The sequence below is a fragment of the Fringilla coelebs genome, assembly GCF_963513975.1.
Source record: "Fringilla coelebs genome assembly, chromosome: 8".
In the NCBI taxonomy this organism is placed as follows: domain Eukaryota; kingdom Metazoa; phylum Chordata; class Aves; order Passeriformes; family Fringillidae; genus Fringilla; species Fringilla coelebs.
This window is the reverse complement of record NC_140066.1, coordinates 15,777,971-15,798,713: the sequence shown is the minus strand read 5'-3', so window position 1 is coordinate 15,798,713 and position 20,743 is coordinate 15,777,971. Positions and strand designations below refer to the sequence as shown.

The 20,743-nt window shown below is 38.4% G+C and overlaps 1 protein-coding gene across 2 annotated transcripts in view; it reads left to right on the top strand.

The window, feature by feature from the left end:
• The window catches only part of ADK (adenosine kinase), a 263,640-nt gene extending 243,242 nt beyond the window's left edge, over positions 1 to 20,398 (top strand). For both annotated transcript variants that reach the window (XM_084210310.1, XM_084210311.1), the window contains exons 10-11: positions 3,120 to 3,206; positions 20,242 to 20,398. In XM_084210310.1, the coding sequence (XP_084066436.1) occupies positions 3,120 to 3,206; positions 20,242 to 20,366 (212 nt within the window). In that variant the 3' untranslated portion in view covers positions 20,367 to 20,398. The remainder of the gene's footprint in view (positions 1 to 3,119; positions 3,207 to 20,241) is intronic.
• The last annotated feature ends 345 nt before the right edge of the window (positions 20,399 to 20,743 follow it).

Below are 20,743 nucleotides of genomic sequence, written 5' to 3'. Positions count from 1 at the left end.
TTTGAAAGAGTTGAGTTCCTAACAAATGTAAAGTCTCTGAAAGTTGTATCAAAGCCCCAGAATTTTTAATTTCCATTAATGCTTATTTTCTAAAATTTCCCTAATTGTAGACACCTTGTTGCAATTTGCACTCACAATTTTGGGCTTCCAGGAAATTCCATCCAAGTGGAATATGTTGTATCATAAAGATATTTGTTACATAAAAATAGAACACTGGATTTTATGCCCAGAGCAGCAGCACTTGGACGTCAAAACACTTATGTAATTATTCTTTATTTCATAAGCTCTCAGAATGATGAATGAAATCCGAACTGACTTTGAAAAGCAAGGCCACTGACGACCGGTGCACTTAGCCAAGGTGTCTCAGTGTCTGCTATGATGGATTTGGGAGTTTTATAACACAGTGGATCAAAATGAAGTTAAAGCAATATTAAATTGACCAAAAAAAAGCATACTCAGAATGGAGACTTCTGCTTCATCGTGATTCATCTTGTTGTGTTTAGTTGCTACAAAACACAGATCAGTAAGAGAAATTAGCTCTTTTGGTGCTGTTACACAGACATAGCAATGTAATTTAGTGGCAGCTTTAATTCTAACTTAACTCATTTATTGTAAAGGAAAAGAAAAAAGCCCCAAATCTTGGTATTCTTTTGTTGATCTTACAGTATATATTGTTGTCAGCTGTAGTTTAGTTGATTCTACTATGCTAGAAGTTCTCCTAAGGTTAAAGAAAGATAATTTGCCTACTGGATATGTGCAGATAGTAATTCAGTACGTGCTCCAAAGCCATGCTGGCTCCTTCTTAAACTTCAGTACTTCAAAATATGAGATTATTGCTCTGCTTGAAAATATATGGGAAGTTGCAGAAACAAAATGTATTACCCAGGTAGACATGGAAAACTGTAACCAAGGAAAAAAAATCCAAAAAATTGTACAGGAGAAGACTTTCTCAATGTATTTGGGGTTTTTGACTAATTCAGTTAATTACAATTATATCTAGTACAGAAAGAATAAAATAGGAGCTCCTAGTGCAATACTTACCTGCACATACTAGAGGGAGCTGAGGGAGGGAGTCAAGACAGAGGAAAAGAAAGGAAAAAGATGATGATGAGAATTTTCATTTGTGCTAGTTTGCTTGAATAGAATCTTATTTGATTCCATACCCCATTTACAGCTTTCAAAATACAGTGTGCATTATTCACTCTGTGTGCCCAAACACAGACATTTGTATGCGTATGCAATTGTCTGCCGTGCATTTAACATGGAACATCTGTGTGTGCCCATGCACACTTGGGAAGGAGCAGGTTAGTTTATTGCAATGTGTCTTCAACAGACTTAGCACATTGTTCATTGTTTTAGTATTATCTAGAGCAAATCAATATACCTTCTTGTGAAATGGATGAATACACTCTGCTTGTCTGGCAGAGTTTAATGTAAGACCTCTCTTTCATGATTTCCAATTCAAATGAATGCTGTTAAAATTACTAAAAAACATTGCTCTTGAAGACTTATCTAAAGAGCACAACACAGCGTTGAAGCACATTTCTAAATAGCTTTCTTAACAGAGTAGAGAGTAGGATGCCCTGAGAACTGACTGAAACCTGTTCTTTAATTGGAATATTCATCTTATGTTTTTCATTACCCTTTTTCCTTTGCCTCTCATGGATGGTTGTTGCTAATGCTCCCCTCCCCTCCTGGTGGGCCAGCCAACAGTTCCCTCTGGAGGCAGCATCATTATATCTGCCTGGTTCACTTAGTAGCAGATGGTGAAGAGCAGTAGAGCTGATACACTGCATTTCACAGAAACCAGGATCCTTCTGGTACCTCTGCAGCATACACAGACTTGCCTGATTTGAGACTGTGAATTCTTTATATGCCTTCCAAACTAGGTTTCCTTGTTTGCTACTGTGTATGTCAGTGTAAGAGTGATTTTTTATGATCTGCTCTGTTGCTGGACAGTGAAGAAACTACTCATCTCCAGGTTTCAGCTACTGGCAGCTCTGTTTTCCATTTTATTTCTATTTTTACCAAAAATTAAAAGAAAACAGCTCTGATGGTTTTTCTTTTCACTGGTTGACAGGCTTTTCTTCCCCCTCCCCTTTTTGTAATTCCTGCTGTCTGCCAAAGGACAATCTGTTTGCTCTGAGACAGTTTAATGCATACTGACTACCAGAGGCAGAACTTCCATTGGCTCTGTTACAGGGGTAATTTACACTTTAACAAGGTATTGTGACAAGGTGGTAATTATATTTTTATCACGTCATTATGACATTACCACCTGGAAAGCCATAGCTGATTAATTAGTGGCATATATTAAATTTATAACCCTGGAACTCTAAAGTTATCATACCTAAGTGGTGTAATTATGCTGAACTGTGGTGTGGCAGTGAATTGGAGGTGAAGATGCTGCGTATCCACCTATTGCAATACATTTAATGAGTGCCAGTAGAGGGCAGGGAGCTGAAGGAAATAGTTGGGGTTTTTAAAATAAATACTAAGGAAGAGAATGAAATCATTGAAATCTTGAAACCAAATCGAGTCAGATGGCAAGTTCCAAGGCTTCTTACATATATGAATTTTTTAAAGGTATAATTTGAAAGCACTTTGATTTACACTTGTTTTTGCTTTTAATATCACAGCTTTATTTCAGTTAATTCACATCTATCTTGGTTTTAACAATGCAGCAGTTTCTGTTGATCTTTTGGAGGCTTGTACTGGCCATTCTGGAGGCTACCTCACCTTCCTGCAACTAGTAGAAAGCGCTGGTTTGGGCAGGATGGTTTTGTGCATATGCCCATGTGTTTTATGTTGTTCCTTCTGATTTACTTTTTTTCTTTTATTTTTTTCCTTGCTCTTTTTCTCTTGTTCTTACTATTAGGAGATAGAGGAAATAAATGAGGCTGGAAGTTAATCATGAAAATGCCCGCAACTTACGGCTTTTTTGAATGTGTTCCCATATTCCTATGAAGTAAATATAGACAGAATTATGAACCAAATCTATTTTTACTCAAATTATCATGCTAAAGGTCATAGTTTTGAATTGTTTTGGTTTTCCCTGTTGTGCATTTCAAAGTCAGATTGCCAAGTAACTCATGTTTTATTCTTCCCTTTCTCTACAGAAAATGAAGTGACTACTTTCCCTGTGTTGGTGAGTGATCAGAGTGAAATTGTGGATACCAATGGAGCTGGAGATGCATTTGTTGGAGGTATTTCTTACTTCTTGGTGTTGTTTGGAGGTTATCTTATTATTCTCCCTATAGAAAATCTGCTTTTTTTTCATTCAGCTGTCCTTCAGAACAAGCTTCATTCTTTTACAGCTTTTCTCTACATCCTGAAGTCATATGATTTAATTAAGTTCTGACTTCGAAAGGGAAAGTGTGTTCTATTACTTCAAAAATAATATGCCATTATGCTGTACTCTGGTCGTTTTCATGAGATTAATTGTATCTGTCAGACTGTTGCATAAACAAGCTGCATCAAGTACTATATAGTGTACAGAAATCCCTCCTGGCTTAAATGTTAACACATTGTTGTTCTTTAAAACAGGTTGTAGTGAATATTAAACAGTATGTTAATAAGTGAGCATAATGTCTCTGATCATGTAAATTTTGGTAGAACATCTGCTTCCAATACAATTATTTGGACATCAGAAAAGAACGCAAAGGGTTAATTTGTTAAAACAAACCCTGAAAATATCTGGCATTGCTTAATATCCATTTGCAAACTTACTATTTTTTTTGGCACAAGCTCTAAGGAAAAAAGAGGATGTTATGTCTGTGCCTGTTTAAAAAAATTATTCTATATAAGCCAAAACTCAATCTAATCCAAGATTTCTGTCATTCATTGTAACCTTCATCCATGTAGTTCTGTGATGCACTATTGCATCCTGAAGGCTCTAGTATCCAGTCTGTAGTAGCTGTAAGGAGCTCCATTAGTCACTAATTTACTGGAAATATTACAAAAGAGACTATATAAATAGAATTGCAGGGCTCAGTCTTGTAGCAAGCAGTGTGTTACCAAATTAAAGCTTCAGAACTGTGTCCCACTTCAAGAATATATTCAACATAAGCTTAATCTTAGGCATGTGAGTAATTCCATCCTTACCTAATACAGCATTTAAACCAAAGATAAATGTTCAGTAGATACTTAAATCTCTCTGAGAATAGGAATGTTTTTACTCATTACTTCAGTGCTTTCATGAATCAAAAAGGACAGAAATAGAGGGAAACACATTAGGTCATATTATTCACACACCTTTTAGGGCATGCTTGTCACTCTCTATTGTTCCTAAAGCACAAACAAGACTAAATTTGAACCAGTAGGTAACAGTGACTACAACATAAATAAGATCATCTTCAAGTGCCTGTCCTTGTATACATTTGCTCTGTTTATCAGCTGTGCCAGATAGCTGCTGTTCTTGTGGGTGGGGAGGGGGAAAGAGAGAATAGGTCTTGCCTATTTTGTTTTCATGTGTCTGCCATGTTTATCTCAGGTTGTATTTATTTCCTGTTCTTCAGTTCAGGCCTCTTGAAATCAGGACTTTGGTTCTAATAATCCTAATTTTGTTCTTTGCTATGTTAGGTGCAGGAAGAATATTGCAACTAAAGCAGGGCTTTAAGAACTGTTTTGTAATATAATAGATCAAACTTAAAAATTGAGCCCTCAAAAGCCTTCCTCTTTAAATTGCATCCTTTTCCCTGGTAGCTACTGCTTTTCAGTAGAAGGGATAAAACATTTACTTTATGCAGAATATCCTGAATGGAAAAGCTGATATAAACCAGATCAGTCACTATTCCAAACTACTGCCTTCCACCAGCAGTGCAAGGAGTTGGGGCACATCCTGTCAGGCTGGTCTTGGACCAGTTCTGAGATTCCTTTCTCAGAGGGGAAAAATGATGTGGACAATGCTCAGCTGTGGAAGAGAGGGATGAAGGGACATATTCTAAAAGATTAACTCTCCCTTATCATTCTAAGTGTCAAGATACAGCAAGATCCTGTGTATTTGGGATAATCTTAGCAATAGTCCTGTATCACAGCTTTTGGATGTATATTATCTTCAGCTGCCCCACAAACATCTGAGGCATCAGATGCTTTTTCATTGGGCACCAGTGCAATGCAGTCCAGTGCATTGTACAGTTCTCCCTCACTATCAGGGAAAGGACCACAGCTGGTTTTCCCTCTATAATGGAAGTCAGCTCAGCCATGGCAAACCTGTCTGAGCTGTCCTTGCAGTTCGACACTTACCTGAGCATTGGTGTGTGAGCTCAGCCTCCTGTTGCACCATGCTTCTCTCTCCTGTGACTCAAAGCAACATGAGCTTTAGGATATCTATCCAGAGTTCTTCCATTGGCTTCTGGGATATCTCAGTTCTCCTCTGGCACTCCATAAATAATAAATTGATCATTTATTCTTCTCAGAAAATAGATTTTCCTGAGTTTAGTCCAGATGGGAGAATTTGGACTCATAACAGTCTAGATACACAGCTGATTCTAGTCTTATGTATACTGTCGTCTCCTTCTTCAAGGGGTCACTCAATTTTCCTTCCATATGTAGGAAATAGGATACTGGACTGGATAGGCTTTGATTTGGATTTGGTCTGTGATTCATTTGGGGGAAATGTCTGTATTTTATCTGTGGCACACTTGTGTGTTTTCAAAGTGTATATTTGGAACATATTTGGAGAAGTTCCTGAATGTCTCCTTAGCAGCAAGCCCTGTGCAGTAGTGTAGGTAATACTGCCCAACATACATATCTTCTGGCATTGGGTCTAGCACTGAGCCAGCTGCAGTGTTACTGTCCTGACTGAATTTTTACAACAGGAAAATTATATTCTCTTCAGTGCTTTTCTGCTTCTTTCTTTGATTGAGGTTTTTATCAGTTGTTACTACCTAGGCAACAGTACATGTAATGTTTTGATTTCATTGTCCTTGTAGAAAAATGTTTCCAAATTATTCCCTTAACTAAAAAATTTGCTCAGTGTGACAATATCCCCTCCTGGAAACCTAGTTATTTTATTCAAACAGCAGAGAACAAGACTCCCATGGCAAAGTTTCCCATACTTCTCTGGAACCAGTATATTAACATGACTGAACAGTGGTTTTTCTGGAGCAGGTGTCTTGGCTGAGAGGGGAACGTGGGATATAATGAGAACTAACCCCATCGCACAAGATTTATTTTGCATTAGGAGGTCAGGTTTGTTAGACTCTATCATATTTTGAAAGGTCTTTTACAGAGGCACTTTCTTCCAGAGGTGTAAATCACAGATTGTAGGGAAATTCCTACTCAATAATTATGCCAACTTGGCAAATCACCCCTCATATGTTTCTCCATGTAAAAAGTTTTAAAAAAAGAAAACTGTGTGGTTTTTTCTTACTAGAACCAGTATAATTACTGAAGCTCTTGAGACCTTAAAGTCAAGACAAAGTTTAAAGACACAAAGTTTCTGAGCACTTGTAACTCTGAGAGTTGATTCATGAGTTCAGCATTTCTGAAGCTGCCAGCCTCCAAGGAGAACCAGCTCACCCCAACAGCTAGCATCAAGAAATAAACCACATTCTTCAGTTGAAAAGTGGTTTTATTAAGTTGGCACCAGGAATATCTCTGAATTTCTTGCCTCTTACTGCAGGCATCAAGTCATCTGCCACTCAGGCTGGTGCAGTGCATGAATAAGAAAGTGGGTTTTAAAATTGCTGCAGGTGTCTTTATGCTAAAAACACCTCTCTAAACAACACTAACACAGTTCTGCCTTTATTGCTTACCAACAACCCTGCTACCTTTTACAAGTTTAAGCAATAATGGTTTACTTTGTAGCATCTCAGAACCTCATGTGGTTTTCAGGAGTACCGCAGATATTTGGTTATAAATCCCTGAAATATCCATAAATTAAAGTTGCAATTCCACCTCCAGATTCATATGACATTGAAAAATCACTTGAGCTTTGTTGACATGGCTTATGCCACAAGAGTCCTCTTAATGGAATTACAGCCTTGGTTTGTAAAGTTTGGGGAGATCATTAAATTAGCATTTATTTATTACTACTAGTCAGGCCCAGTTTGAACCATTGCAGTAATGATAATGAAAGCCTACTTAATGGCAATAAATATGAGCAGTGTGACCATCGTATGCTTTCCTTGATGCCATCCTGCTCTCTCCAGCCAGAGTAGGCTTGCCTTCTGTTTGAACTCCCCTTTGTCTTTGCCACCGTAACTAATGAAAACAGTAAGCATCTGTTCTGATAGTTGCTGCCATTGTTCCCTGCAAAATCTCTCCCCTAGAATCTGTCTAGTCACTGGAACTGAGTACAGAGTTCATAACAAATGAATAGGAGAAGGTGTAAAATCGATGTTTCTTCGGGTTCCATCAATATAAATATATTGACTAAATAATCTGCTATGATTTAGTCATATACTACATGGAAAGTACTAGAGTATGAAATGGAACCACAAATCATTTTCAAGTGGCATGATAAGGCAGTGACAGAACGATTGCAGCAAGTGTGTATTACTTATCACCATGCTATAAAGATGTTATACCATTCTCAAGGAAAAGGAATCCCATGGCAGAAGGAGCTCTTCATTAAGCATTGTTCAGTGCCAGATAGGAGCTGATAGCAATTTGCCTCTGTCAGTATCAAAGGGGAGGTCAATGGCTCAAACCACCTGTCAATTTAAAAATGGCATTGGTAGCTTTCACGTGCTGGGGAATCTCATAAAGCTGCTAGCTAGAGTTTGAAAGCTACAGTCACATTTTTTTGGTGCACGTTCTTCCAGAATAAGCAGTTCTCTCTCTTTCTCTTTCTTGTGAAGCCCAGTATGAGCCTTATGAGATGGTCCACTCCTGTCTCAGCTATCAGACGAGTACTCTGATAGAGATAGGGAGAGCAGCAAAAGAGGAGTCATCCTCTTTTATATGGCCTTTTGTGAGTGGGCCTCATGGCATCCTTATCTCCTCTTTAGGGACCACAGGGATTACTGCAGATACTTCTCTCTTTCTGATTCTGTTTGAGCCAAACTGTCTCAGTAAAGCCATTTCCTCATCTTTAATAGAGAGGTTAATTCCAAGCATTATTTTTCCATCTTAATCTAAATGTCTGTACAAACTAAATACAGACCTTGGACTTGTGGGAGTTTGCCTAAAGGTTCTCACGCTGTTCAAATTTTAGCCTCTGTTCATGAGGTAAATGCAAATGATTTTCAATAGAGTGACATCCAGCTTTGATTTCAGAACTAAGTAATATTTTATATATTCTACATTATTGAAATATTGAAATACTATATTTCATGTGAAACATTCTTTGAATATATTATGCATATACATGTATGTGCATACATCTATAAGACCACAGTACAAGAAATAAAAATACAGGTTCACAAAGAATACAGAGTGCACAGAATAATTGGCCATCATTACTCCTCTACTATTAAGCGTTCGATTCAGAAACCTCTTTTAATAAAGGTCTGGTTCTGTTTTCTGAACACACTAGATTTGCTTTGAATACCTTGGCTGAAGCTGGTGGATTTAAACAAGTGTAATATTGAGAAAATGGAAACATAATTAAAACCAGTGTAATAATTCTTATGCTCTTGCTCTGTAGCACCCTTTATTGAAGGAATCCAGTGATTTTTAAAATAAAAAAAGCATCTTGATGGGATTTGATATCATCTGAGTTGACCCTGCCTTAAGCCAGGGGCTGGAGTAAGTGAGCTAAAGAGGTCCCTTCCCACCTAAATTGTGTTATGATCCTATGAATTTTAATCCTATTGGTATTAAGTTCCCAGGTGCCAGTTCCCACTCCTCTGAAAATCCAGACTCAATCATCTTCAGAGGGCAATGTTGGTGGCTCCAGAGTAGGAGCTGCCCAAATTAAAAAATGAAGCTCAAAGAGTGGGAATTCCACCTTTTTGCAATAAATCTCTTCTAGGGCAAAAGGGGACTGTACTTATGACTGTCTAATAAGTCCCTTGTGTATTTCTTGTGCAAGCATTGTGGGGATAGAAGCATGTGCACATGTGAGAAATGAGCTCTTATGAATAGTTCCTATATGGCTATTCCAGGAGTGCTAAACATGCAAAAAGATCTGATAATGCCTTCAGCAGATGCAGATTTTAATGGTTTTTTTAGTAATTTATCAGTAAGCTTGTGACGATATTAAAAAGAAAGTTACTTAATAGATTTCTAGGGCTCTTGAACACTGGGGAAGAATTTGTTTACAGTAAAAAATGATTATTTCTCTTATTTGTTGTATTTTCCTCTCTGTATAAATCTGTGCCATAAGGGCTGCTCTCCCTCCAGTATTCACCACCCCTAGAACATTCTAGATTCACTGAAATAGGAGTAGAAGGAGCTAGGAACAGTTCTTAACTGAACAGCAGGAGCGTGATATCAGAAGCTACTTCATCTACTTAGAGTGGTCTTTAATTTTTATAAGGTTTTTATACTTGTGTGAAATACCTTGGGAAATTGCCATCGTTTTTTAATCACATTTAATAGAGGGAAATACAGTGGACAAAATGTCACTGCTGTGAAGTACTCCCTTCTGATAACACCAGATGCAGAGCTACTTGCCAGCTGGGAGCAAGGGATAATTTTTTGGTGATATCAATTAAATATGTGTGTGCACGGAGCTTGTAATGGCTGATATTTGCTACAAAATTTATCTTCACCAGCAAAGAGAGAGGGGATACTACTTTGAATCATTCTGGCTTTTCTTTGAAGTAAAGATAGCTGTTATAACAGAAAGCAGCACTCTCTTAGTTTTCATTTGTACAGCATTGGTGGCTAATTGCCTCTGAGCAATCCTGTTGTTACTGAGATCATGGAGGGTGAGATAGGAAGCTTTGAAATAAAAATACTTACTTAGTGTCATCAGCACTTTGACTGACAGCCCATTTTGCCTGTCTTTACTGCTCCTGGTTTATAAACAGCATACAGGAGTATAATAGCTGAGCTGCAGAGAGGGCATCAATCTTTGCTTGCTAGGGGATAACCTGTCAACATGTCCATGACTTACCACCCCTGTGTTCTGATGGCATTCGGAACTCTGTCAGATAAACATCCCACATAAACCCAGGCTATTAGAGGACCACGTTATCTCTGTACCTGACCTTCTACAAACTAGAAAATGACCAGATTATATGTTCCCAGTTGATTTTTTCTCAGTCTCAGCTAGAGGCACATCATTATTCTGATCAATAGTGTAGCCAGTTGCTAGTAATTTCAACATTAGCATTGGCTCGTTTTCAAAATTTGCCACAGTTTGAATTGCAGCTACTTAAACAAAACCATAAAAATAGATATCACTCAGAAAAATACATGGGATATTTCTGTTTTCTTTTTAATTCCCTACTTCTTTGTTTACCAATTTCCATTCAAAATTATTTCTTTGCAAAGAATACCCTCTTCTGTGCTGATATTATACATAAACCTGTTTGCATGTGTTGTCCAAGTAATTGTGATTATACTGCTCTCATTGTTTTAATTACTACCCTTTTCTTGGTCTCTAATTGTTCCTCCTAATTTCATTACATATATTCTTATAACACAGTAATGTAAATATAGTAACTCACATTTTCACCTGTTCCATTTAAAGGCAATCTAGAAAAAGACATAGTAGAAGAAAAGTTAGGCAAAACATAGTATACTTGCTGTCATTTCTTAAATAACATGTAGAAGCGAAAGATCCACTTAAAAGGATCAGTGTATGGAATTAAAAAACCCTCAGAAGTTTCTAATTAGACTGAAGCAGGACTTGATTCCTTTAGCCTCTGTGTCTCTCTTCCTGTCAGTGACACCGTCAGTGTTAAGGGAGCCTCAGTACATAGCAAGAGGATTAATATTTTGCAAAATTGGTTTTTAAAAGGCCTAATTTACCTCACCATAAATTCAGTGACATTCTGGACAGGTCTTGTGAAAAATAAACGTCAAATAGGTTGTGTACACTTTAAAAAACAAACCTGCTCTGTTAAAAACAGATTTTGAAAACCAATTAGAAAGTTCCAATTTTTGCTGTAATAGCTATGGGACAATTACAAATTGACTTAACGCCTCAAAGCAAGTCATCACCGTTTAAAATACTTTGTCATGCCTACTATGCCTACCCTCATAACATTTCATTTTATGTTAATGTGTCATGTGTTAGAAAATCATGTAATGATAAAGAAAATGTTCATGTGGAAGGTTAGAAATTACTTTAATGAGTTGCTATTACCTTGCTTGCAGACTGTTGGCAATATTTTTGTGTTATTTTAATGTATTCTGAATAGAGACAGAGGCACTCGTCAGATTGGATCATCAAGAACATTCCCCTGGGAATCAGGGCAGGATATAGTCCCCTAAGAAATGATGTGTCAGATTAAGCTGATGCTGTATTCGCAGGAGATAAAACACCATGCAATGAAATCCAAAAACACACTGAAATGTATTGTCTGTCTGACATCTATCCTGCCTCAGTGGGTGCAAAGGACATGGACACAATGACCATAAGGACACTTCTCAGGCCGTGATGTTCACAAGCTGGGTCCTCTCTCGCTCACAGCTCCTCTGTTATATAACAGCATGGTAAAGTCTTGAATTTGTTCACATCCCCCACACTGCAATGGGCTCATACTTGAAGTGGGAAGATGTCAAGATTGCAGTAAAAAGGAATTAGAAGGAAAAACGTGGTCGCAGTTAAAAGCAGTGGTAGTAGCAGTGCTTGTAGGTTGATTTGACACTGATCTCTGACCCAGTGGAAAGGGACATTACTGTTATTGGTGATCAGTACATTTTTGCTATCGCTCCAGAACTCTAAGAGATATTTAAAGAGGCAAAAGATATTAAGTGTCACTGCATTAAAACAGGAACATTATGAATATAATGCTAGGGTAGGCTCTTTCAGCCCACAAAAATCAGGAAATTCACAGGCTGCCTAGCTCCCATATTCCCTCTGCACTGGGTGTTGCTTTCTGATTCTCCTTACATACTGCTGGCTTGGCTGTGTGGAAGCACACCTGCAAATAAAACTCTCCTGAGATTCATGCATATGAATCTTGGCTATGAAGTTACATTCGTGCAACCTTTTTTGCACTTGAATATATGTTAAAAACTGAGTAGAGGATAGGACATATTATTCCATTTTATTGTCTTTAGAACTTCATTGTATCTATGGTAAATTACAGCAGTTCTCTTCCTTTTATTCCAAGCAATAGATGTAATAATTGGCACCATTTAGTATCAATACAACAGGTTTGAGGCTCAGAAACTTTCCACAGGTACTAATAAAAGAAAGCTTATTTCACTCTTCTGTCTCAAAAATTTCTAAGAGTTTTAGATTTTGCAAAACACTTCTAAGAAATGCTTTTAGGAAAAACAAAGATAAATATCAGCCTGGAAAGTATTTTCAGAATAGAGAAGATACTTGCAATGAAAATATCTGTTTCTGGTTTGGCACATGCAGTGCCTTGGATACTCCTTGTAAGCTTGGAGGGGGTTTTTTTAATCAAATGTTTTCCCCTGGAGGCTGCCTGAGACAAGCCTAAGGCAACCAGATCCTGATCCTAAAGGAAATTTCCCAAAGCTCATCATGTGGACTTAAAAAATGAAAAATGGGACCAAACCATGAGAAGTTATAACTTTGTTAGCATTTTCCTCTTTCACATTATTCTTGGAGCACATTATAGACTGAAATAGTTCTTTTCTTGGACAGTAAGATGCACTGGGGAATTTAATAGAAGTGATATGCAACAGGTTATAGAGTCCACTGAGGATGTTTAATGTGAAAGGATGTCAGACTATAAAATACTGCTTATATTTATAACAAAATATAACAAAGCTCTAGCTTTGAGCTATTCCCTCTCAGAAGGTGGACAGTATGCAGTCAAGGCACAGGGCAGTGATAGAAAATCTCACATCAATCTAAGTAGGCTTCACCTCAGGGTCTGTTTTCTCAGTCTATGGCACAGGCTTCAGGAACAAACCACAACAGAGCAGCATACACCATTCCTACTTGAATAAAACCATCAGAGAAACAAGACTGCTACTTTTCCTTGGAGGGAATCTCTGGTGGGCCTGAGCACCTACAGGCCCTGGGAACTATGATGACACCTTGTTCTCTGAGCTGCAGTGAGCTGGCCCAGTAGAGCCAAACAGTGGCAATCATGTGCAATGCAATGAAATTATTCAGCCTTGAGTAACTGATTCCTAATGGAATAATAGGGATGTAATGAAGTTTTATTTCTTTTTTTTTTTCTTGTCACATTTCTGCAGAAATCTTTATTAACATTTTCCACATGTAGTCCTTTAAAGCTTTATACACTGTGTTCTTTTTTTGTTTTGTGTATTCAACACCTCCTCTCCATTCCAGGAAAAGGCTGCTAAACTGAAAACACTCCTTTCACTTATTCATAATTGTCTAGTAAATGCAAAGTTGTATTATTTGCATGTGTCCATAAATGACTGTATAACCTCAGACTGAGAAATATGTACACCCATCTGAGTGATCCTCACAGAAATTCAATGCATTGAAAATGTATCCATAAATAATAAGAAAACAAGAGGGATAGGCATAGCGATACCAATATCACTGCATTTCTTAAAATGTGCTTGGTTTAGTATTCATGCTGCTGATTATGAAATAAGAAGTTTCTTGTACAAAGGCAGTGAAATGTTTTCAGCACGTGACCATTTTATAAATAAAGTAAATATAGACTTCTGAAACATTTTAGTCGTGATCTCATGGTTTTGTCATTCTCTGGAAGTAAAAATATTGACATTTACCAAGCTGTTGTTCCAGCTTTCTGGTCTCCTGCAGTTTATTTATATAACAACCTTATCGATGAGCCTCTTACTCAGCTCTCTAGGTTTAACTGAGTTGAGTCGATTTGCTACCACAGCTTCAAGTTGCTGTTACAGAACAAGCAAGACATCCTAATAAAGCTGTAAACGTGTTTACTCAAACATGGTATTGATTTTACTTGGAGAGGGAGAAGCGAGTGCTTAGCATGGTGTCAGGGAGGATGAATTTAACTGCAGTTTTTCATTGTCATCTGTCATGGTTGTGAAACACTAAGTGAAGCCACAAGAGGATAATTAGAATTGCCAGAAATTTAGCCCCTAAAATCAGTTAACCACTTGAGATTTTTGTAGTTTAATTAGTTTTTATTAAAACTTTCCTCCAGTGGTATAGTCAGGAAGGATTTTCTAATGTTCTTTCCAGTGAGAGATTTCAAGGTTGCCACTTGTTAGATATACATCTTAAATTATCATTTTTACGAAAGGGCTGGTAACCTTTTTTCTCTCAATTGTAATTAGCTTGGCAGTACAGTCCTGGAAAAGCACAGAGCCATTTCATTTTAAAGGAGAGAAAAAGACACGTGCATATACATTTGTAGTTAATAACGTATATATGCACGTATGGCATCATTTTTACAATAAATTTTGTGAAAGTGCTAAAGTGCTTAAAGGTTGAAAGAAATATAGAGTGTTTGAAGATGCTTACATTTAATTTGTCTTATATACTGTAAGTCTGATGTGTCAGACCACAGTGCCAAAAGACATGAAAACAGAAGCCAAATCCCACCCTTAATCACAAACGTTTCCATTTAGAATAGCCAACATTTGGTTTGATAGCAATGGGCAGGGCCTCTGGCTTACCACAGTTCTTGGCTGTAATATCCACCATCTGCCACAAAATTAAAAAAGGAGAAACCTCAGCATGTTGACGTACGGTCATTCAGTGACTGTATTGCAGAATCCACTGATGCCAACATCTTTTACAAAATCTAGGGTGGCTGCTTGGCTCTTGGCAGCAGAATTGCCAGCCACCCGATTACTACTGACCAGGCTCATACTACAACATTAGCCTGCTCCAACAGTGCTAAAAGACCTCAAAAAAAGCCCCAGCCATATCAGCCACAAGGCATTGACTGGGTAATGTTTCTTGAAAACTGCATCTTCCCACACTCCTGGCCTGGAAATGTAGTGGGATCACATAAAAATAGATGAGCGTCCCAGCAACTGTGACACATTCTGTATATGAAGAAGAGTGTGAAAAGGTGCTTGCAACTGTCCCCATGGTGGAATAACACCATTTTTTTAAAGTGCAGTTCACAAATTAAACTGTAGAAATTTTAAATACAAAAAGAGGAATCAGCTAAACTGGTCAGGATTCTTTTTGAGGCTGGGACAGTTTTGATGGTAAATGGCCTGGCTAGCACAGGTTATGTACTTCAGGGTTCATCTGGAAGAGAATTGTCTGGGAATATCACATAGCAAAAAGGTTTTGAGGGGCTCTGACTCAGGGTCAGCCTGTAGTTGTTTATAATTGATGCATTTGATAATTGGATTTTTTTCAGCTTTTCTCTCTTGCATTAAAAAAAAAAAATTAATTTTGCCATGGGCATTTTATAAAGGTTAGAAGTGTGAGAGAAACTGCAGAAAGACAAGTAGTGGGGAGCTGGGTGTCAGAGGCTATAAATGGATTTTCAGCCAGCATTAGTAATTAACAGTCATTAAAATTAATTGTCAAATGTACAATTTGAAATGAAACATTTGGCTTCAATATGAGCTGTTTTTGAGTGTTGTTAAACCATTACTGGAGCAGACCAGAACTGTTTTAAATCTCCGCTATCAGACTCCCACATTCCTGCCCAACTGCACTAGTTCTAAGTGTTCATTCAGAATCACCACTAATAATCTGGAAATAAAACTTTCAAAGAAATCACTGATTTCAGTGAAATTGCCTCTGAAATATCTGTTTTCTAGAAAATCACCTTGGTTTTCCTTTAATGATGTGTAAGTTCTACTCAGCTCTAAGGAGTAACAAAGTGAATACAACACCTTTTGTGTCAGTCAGTGGACTGTCTTGCTGTGTCTTTTCAAACTTATACTGACATCCCCAAAGCGATTTGAGCTGGTCTGAGTGAGAGCCTCGGTTTGGGTCTGACACCACTTCTGGCACTTGGCTTATAGGACTTTCATTTGGTGGGGAGCACAAAAAGGAACAAAGCAACTTCACTTTTCCATCCCTTATTCTGTTTGTAGACCTAACATTGTCTTTGAGAATATGTAATAAGGAAGCTGGAGGTGATAAAGATTAACTCTCAATTATTTCAGGCACACTTTTCAAAGCCAAGTGATTCCAGAGTCGCTTTTTTCCTCCTGAGCAGAAAAGAAATAATTAAGGGCCAAAAATAGTTATTGGTGTGTTGTAATCACTTCTACCATCTGAGAATGCAAATACATTTTGTATTCCTCCAAGGTTTAAAGCAACTTTTGAAGCCAAGTTGTCTTTTTTTCTAGGAAGATAAATGGGATGAATGGGAGCCAGTTCCAAAGAAGTTCTCACCGTTAGTGGGTGCAAGTTTGTTACTTGGCTATCCATGCCTGTGAAGGGCAAAAGGCATCCCAGTCTACTCTGAAGGCTTACCAAGATGGCTCATTACATCAGGGTGGCTTGCTAGACATCCTGCAATTGCATTTTCCCTTCCTCCACAAAGAGTTGGCATGTCAGATAACAGGGCAGGAGGCAGACGGGAAAGCCTCGAGCTAGTGTGACAAGAGTGGTGCACAATGCTTGCAACACCATCCACAGCTCCAGCAGTGCAGAAATGCTACTGCACAACAGCTGCAGTTAGAACATGGCAAACAATATTGCTTGAAGTTGTTTTGGTAAAATATTTGAAGTGAGGCTGTCTGGTGTAGCCGAAGTTTACTGCTGCTTTCTGGACTCTATTCCAGTGATAGCTAGGGACCAGATCACAAAGAAATGAAGTAGATGCTGAGCTACCTTATTATGTGCTGGGATGATCTAGTGATCTGTGATCCCAGGCCTGTGATACAGGATCAGAGTTCAATCCTGCCCTTTTGGTCTCTGAAGTTGTAGGAGGAGTGTGAAGTAAGTCTGAAGCCATGTTCACTTATCTTCTTGCATTTCCAATCATGGCACCTTAAAAGATTACAGCCTTCAACTGCTTCTCATCTTCCTTCCACCACCCTGCTCGCTGGTTGGGCTGTTTGAGTGCTCACTAACCCAATTCAGTTTCAATCAGCTGCGTTAGCAAAGATCCCCTGCTCAACAGCTACTGTTTAAACTAATCTGGCTCGTTTTGACAGGGTATCAGGTTATACCAGCAGCAAAGCAGCATGGTGAAAAACAGATGGGGGAGTAACTTCTTCAGCTGGAGCTCAGATCTGAATCGATGCCTTGAGAGTATGACTCATGGGGTTTGCATCACCGTGCCTTATACACTGGGGGAGGCAAACTCTGAATTATATTCTGACCATGTTGCTTTTTACTGCATTAACTAAAAAGAACATTCTGCAGCTAAGGCAGCCAACCTGATAGAGCTCTTTGCTTCTCTGCTCAAACAGCACTGCTTTCTGGTGTTCCCTCGGGGTCTGCTTTGCCAACTGCCTAGTCTTACTGTGTGATGTAGTTCTGTTTGTGATATGTGTGTTTGTATTGTCATTCGATGCGGTATTGTGTCAGATACTGCTATTTCCATTTCATCTATGAAACACATACCTTTTAAAAGAAACTCAGCAGACAAGAGAATGGTTTGAGGGCAAACTCCCCACTGCAGTTTCTACATATGTCATATATGACAGCTGTACTTAATGTCATTTCTGCAACACTCCTAAATCACAGAGATCTCTCATTTCTATCCCCAATTAGAACAAGATGTTTTTTCACCTGACTCTGCTTTCACTTAGATCAGAATAAATAAGAAATAGTTTCACTGAAGACAAAAGACTCATACTAACTTGAAACTACAATGAGCCTGGGAGGTGATGACAGTGTCAGTCTAGTTGGTATTGAAAAGTAATTCATGTTTTATGGTCCTTTGCTCTGTGGATTTTCTCATCTTCATGTATGTTTGATGCCTTGATCATAAATGTAGAGGATAGTTGTTCTTTCTTGTATAAACTTCTCTCTGAATTCATGCTCTGCACAAAACCTAGCCCCATGTTTGCCTTTGGAGACCTGCCCAGTGCATCTTCATACTTACTGAGTCAGAAATGGACTGTCTTAACAGCCTCATTTTACATATGGTTACAACTTGCTCTCAAGTTTTAACCACCCAGAAGCACACTGGCAAGCTCCTGCCTCCCAGGCAGTTTAAATTTAATGATTGACACCCTCCGCATATCCAAGAAAGTTTCTCCTAAGAATGCATGTTAATTTAATGGAGAGCAGACCATTTTCATCTTGTTATTCAGAAACGATCTGATTTCTGCCAGGCATGCTGTTTAAATTTCTCAACTGTTGCCCAACTATTGCAGCTGGACCATCCTGCCACAGTTGTGTTGTCTGTCATCCCTGACTGCCATCAGTGATAGCGCTCACAGCACAATTTCTTCCTGTTCCAGATTCTTATCTTTGTATATTGATAACTTCTGTCATCCTCACTTGTGCTTATGGACTTACCTTTTGTTGGTGAATGAGTAATTTGTCCCAGCTAGTGTCAGCCAATATCTGTGAAATTCTAGCCAATACGTAGTTCTCTAAAAAATATTGATGTCGGTAACATATGAGTTTTCTCCTTTTTTAACTAATCTGCTTACTCTCTATGGCCTCCCTATTCCAATGAGAAGTGTTTTATTTATAGATTTTGCACTTTCAAACTCTTCTCCAATTTGGTGCAGTTTAAACTGTATATCTATTAGGCTTCTTTTCCCTATCAGTCATGACCAAGAAGCCAAGATAGATATTGGTAATTGATGGAAACAGGTATTTTGCTCACCAGTATTATCCTTCATTAATCCAACCTTCTTTTTCTTGTTTTACATAATATTTAATCTCCAAAGAGCAGACATCATTGCATAGGATGAAATATTTTTATTATCTTCTGAAATTATGCTGTAGTATATCACAAAGGGAAATATTTAGAAACAGAGCACAGGTTAAATGACAGCATCACAATATGATGTGGAACCTTTTCCCAATAGTAAACCAGATGAACAGAGAAAGTGAATATGAAAGCAAGCTAGCAAAACATATCAGCTTAGAATCAAAATTTGTAATATGTCAGAAGTTGGTACTTATGATTTTTACACAGTACTTAGCAGAGACATGGTTTCAAGACTACATTTGTACTGTCAAGGCACAAAGCCTGAGCATGACAGAAACTTGAAATGGTGGATGAAATCTTTAAAAAGAACATCTTTCAGCTTGCTAGAATTCTGATTTTCTTGGGCAAGTCTCACTTTCCTTCTGTGATTGGACAGGAAGAGAGATACATCTGAAACATATTAAAAACAGGATAAAAGTGAATAAAATATTACCTCTAGAATGAGAGTGGAGTTTTAAATTATAAGATACTAAGTTTACTTCTCACATCTTGAAAGCCTCTTCCAAATTTAAAATACATATTTCACCTCTGCCATAAGTTCTGTCATGCTTTTGATCACAATAGCTTCAGCCAAGACCAAATGCTTCAGAAATGAGGGACTCAATCCATAAAGTTTCTGGTGCTGCTTGTACTCAACTTCTCCAAGAACCTTTTTACGACTGCCTACTCTGTTCATTTAGGAGGTGCTCAGGTTTTCAAAGTGCTCAGCTCCTGGTGAATCCTGAGTTTCCAAGCTGTGCATGCCAGGCTGTGGCAGCTGAAGCCATGCCCCGATTCTGAGAGGCACCTGGTTCTCTGCACAGTTCGCTGTTCAGGGGGGTGACTGCACATGCTATGGGGTACCTACTGTTGCTGAAGTTTTAGATTAAATGTCCCATTATCAAATGCAGAAGATGTCATCTAACTTTCCTCATCACCTTCTTTGCACTGTGAACACCTGTAACTCTGAATATAATGTTTCTCTATTACGTGTCTTTCTCTTTTTTGGAGAAAAGCTTGCACAGAGTTGTGTTGGGGCTGTAGCTGTAGCCAGTAATAGCAGAAGGAACTCTCTCCAGCAGGGAAAACTTCTTTGTTTTTAAAATGTTCTTTGAGGAATCAGGGGTATTCTCTATAAAGAAGAGAGCAGGAATTCTGTTAAAATCATTTCGAGAACACTAATAATGATCAGTCTTGATAATCTTTAATTTACTGGAAGCTACCAAATGGAGACTTCATGAAGAAATAGCAGCACCACCATTCCAGCCCTCAAGCAGTTCACTCAAGAGCGATTCTCAATTTAAACTGACCGGGCTGCAGGGGGACAACCGGGCAGGCCAGTGGTTCAGTGCTTTGCCCTGAAACAAACTGATGCACTCAGAAAACTAATCTGACCATTTTCTTCCTTCTCTTTCTCTCCCACTGTGTCCCATAGGCTTTCTGTCCCAGCTCGTCTATGACCGGCCGGTGACTGAGTGCATCCGGGCTGGGCATTACGCAGCCAGCGTCATTATCAAGCGTTCAGGTTGCACCTTCCCAGAGAAGCCTGACTTCCACTGATAGTGGTGAATTGGAGGGATCAAGAGTAACTTCTGTGTTGCCATGGGATTGCTGCCTAAATTTTTCCTCCTTCCCTTTCCTTATCTTTTCAGTACCTGCATCAACGCTTCTGTACTTCTGTTCATTGTATTCTAAACAAAATATATATTTCTATGGTGTTTTCCATTTCATACATCTACCACATGTCAGTAGTCTTAACTTTTGGGAACAGTGCTAAGTGAAGCTTATTATCTCATCCATCAGGAAAAAGTGTTCTATTTACACAGTTTCCAAGGAAGTCCCATTTAAATGACACTGCTGATTACCACCGTTAAAATACTTCTGTTGAATTATCTAGTTTATATCCAGCTGTGGCCAAATCCTATTCAACTTACATG